The sequence below is a fragment of the Physeter macrocephalus genome, unplaced genomic scaffold (genome assembly GCF_002837175.3).
Source record: "Physeter macrocephalus isolate SW-GA unplaced genomic scaffold, ASM283717v5 random_18, whole genome shotgun sequence".
NCBI lineage: Eukaryota > Metazoa > Chordata > Mammalia > Artiodactyla > Physeteridae > Physeter > Physeter macrocephalus.
In genome coordinates, this window is record NW_021145304.1 from 198,320 (window position 1) to 201,031 (window position 2,712).

General features: G+C 53.7%; 1 protein-coding gene across 1 annotated transcript in view; it reads right to left on the reverse strand.

Annotated features, from left to right (window-relative positions):
* IGSF23 (immunoglobulin superfamily member 23) overlaps positions 1 to 2,305 on the reverse strand; it is a 13,043-nt gene extending 10,738 nt beyond the window's left edge. The window contains exon 1 of the mRNA XM_007101281.4: positions 2,107 to 2,305. Coding sequence (XP_007101343.2) covers positions 2,107 to 2,173 — 67 coding nt within the window. The 5' untranslated portion in view covers positions 2,174 to 2,305. The remainder of the gene's footprint in view (positions 1 to 2,106) is intronic.
* Between the last annotated feature and the right edge of the window lie 407 nt (positions 2,306 to 2,712).

A 2,712-nucleotide genomic window follows, 5' to 3' on the forward strand; every position in this document is an offset into this window, starting at 1 on the left:
ATAATACAATACATATACCTATAAATACTATACTATATGCTATATACTATATATACAATATATACCATAATAATACCTTATATATAATACCTATAAAAAAATATATATATATATATATGTATGGAATTTCAGAGCTGGAACCATAGAGATGGTTCCAGAACTCTTACTTGCCAGGAGCATGGCTGTATATTATTTCATCTTTAAATTTCAATCAAATGAGAAAAAGTCTATATTCAGTTTTTCCCCGTTTGAGCCCAGGACACTCCCCGAATCACTATGTATAAATATAAATATAAATATAAGTATAAATATAAATACACCACAATGTCAAACTTGACTCTCCCATTGTCTCAAAATCTCCCCAGAGGTTCCAGAGGCTGAGAACAAACTAACAGATGCTAAGAGCTCCCCATTCCCAACTAAGGTCTAGCTAACGGGGGTTACCCGTCACCAGTTCTGCCTGCACCAGCTGCTCTACCCCCGCCAGGCCTTGGGAAGGGAGGCCGAGAGCTCATGGAGAGGAGGGGATGGCACAGAGTGAGGCTTCCTGGGGGAGAGCTGAGGATGAACTGGGGGTCCCCCTTGGGGCTGGGGGCTGGAGCTTTCCTCCACCTCCTGCCAAGTCAGGGAGGCCCCAAGGAAACCTCTTGGAGAGCTGGAGATGTGTGCTCCGGAGTCTGTGGGAACTTAGGCCTCTAAGTCTCCAGGTGAGGGATGGAGGGGGAGTGGGCTGGGTGGAAATGGCCCACACCTCCAGCATTTGGTGGGACAACAAAGATGTTCACGAGGGCTTCCCTGGTGGCGCAGTGGTTGCGCGTCCGCCTGCCGATTCAGGGGAACCGGGTTCGCGCCCCGGTCTGGGAGGATCCCACATGCCGCGGAGCGGCTGGGCCCGTGAGCCATGGCCGCTGAGCCTGCGCGTCCGGAGCCTGTGCTCCGCAACGCGAGAGGCCACAACAGAGGAAGGCCCGCATACCACAAAAAAAAAAAAAAAAAAAAAAAAAAAAAAAGATGTTCACGAGTTTTCCTTGAGCCAGTGTGGATGCCTCTGAAGGGAGCCGGCTGGAGGCTGTCCTGGCAAAGAGCCCCATGGGAGACGACCTGCTGGGTGGATTCCCCAGCCAGAAAGATCTAACCATCATGCCTCAGTCACACAGAAGGCCATGTCCCCACCTTACAGCTACAGCAGCCAAGTTGAAACTTTCCTGCCCCTTCCTTGCCTTCCTCTCCTCTGCGCATGGCCTTGGGGGGCGGGGTGGGCACAGACCTCAGCTCAGGTGGGGAGAAAGGACCCACAGAGAGAAATAGGAACGAGACCCACCACGTGCCACCATGTCTCCACTGCAGTCTGACCCAGGCCAGAGCTGGGGAGGAGGTGAAGCCTTAAACTGTGGGTGGGGTTTTGAAATTACACAGAACTGGACTTTTTAAGACCTGGAAAAAGAGGCAATTCATTTGCTCTCTGAGAGGCAGATGTGGGTGGTCTCTGGAAAGTGTGGTCTTGGTGGCCAGACCATTTGGGTTCGAGTCCTCCTTCTGTTACTTTCAAGCTGTGTGGCCTGGGGAGGACCCATAACCTCTCTGTGTCTCAGTTTCACTCTGTGAAATGGGGATCAGACAGCTCTTGCCTCATGGGGCTAAGAATTAAATGTTACTATAAGAAAGCCACTTAGAACAGGCTGACATGTAGAAGTACTCCGTCACAATGACCGCTTTATATTATGATTGTTATTTTATTATCGTTGTTCTTATTATTTTAAAATTATTATTAGATGTGGATAGCTAGGGTGAGACAGGGTGCTCTGGTGGAAAGGGACTGGGATGGGGTCCTGAATTCTGATTTTGCGTTTGCCAGTCACGTGCTCTTGAGCGAATGACCCCACCCCTATTTGAGCCTCACTTTCCTCCTTTGTAGAAGGGGTCAATTGCACGACCTCTTGGGGAATTCAAGAGCTCCTGTGCGTCGGGCGCCCGTGCTGCATGGGCTTTAAACTGACCAGAGTCAGAGCTCAGAGTGGGGGCGTCTCTGATTTGAATAAAGGCTCTCCCCGGGGATGTCCCCTCTTTGTCTCCAACCCGTGGGTGCAGCCCCTGTCTCTCACGCACCTGTTAGAAGCATCCTTCTCCAGGCGGGGCTGTGGCCGGAGCCGGCGGCGCGCAGAGGACACCTCATGCCGCTTTCCGTCCTGCGGCGGCTCAGGGGAAGTCGCCCTGTCGGGAGTGGGGTCCCCTAGAGCGCACAGTCAAGTATGCAGCCTTGGCCCCGCCTCCGCCCCGGCCCCGCCCATTCCCGGCCCAACTTCCGCCTCCCCAAGTCACGGGCTCCTGCTGTGGGCTGGGAAGTCACCGCCAGGTGTGCACTCTTCTCTAGCACTGGGTTGGTGGCAGTGTGGGTGGGGAGCAGGCTGGGGCAGGGTCCCTGGAGAAGGGGCTCTCCTCTCTGCCTCCCCCTCCCAACCCCTCCAGGCCGGGAGAATTGTGAAGATGGAGAGTGGGGCAGAAGTGTCCTGCCCCTGTAACCCCACATCAGAGGCAACGACCAGCCAAAGGTCATCAGGTAGGCGGTGGCTGCGCCTCATGCTGGCCTCCTGGCTTTGCTCCAGACTTGGTGACCGTCGGCTCTGAGCCTCTGTAAAATGGGGGTGTTAATAACAGTGCCTACCCCAGGGGCAGAGGGGCCCATGGACATCAGGTGCCCGGCAGAGTGCCTGG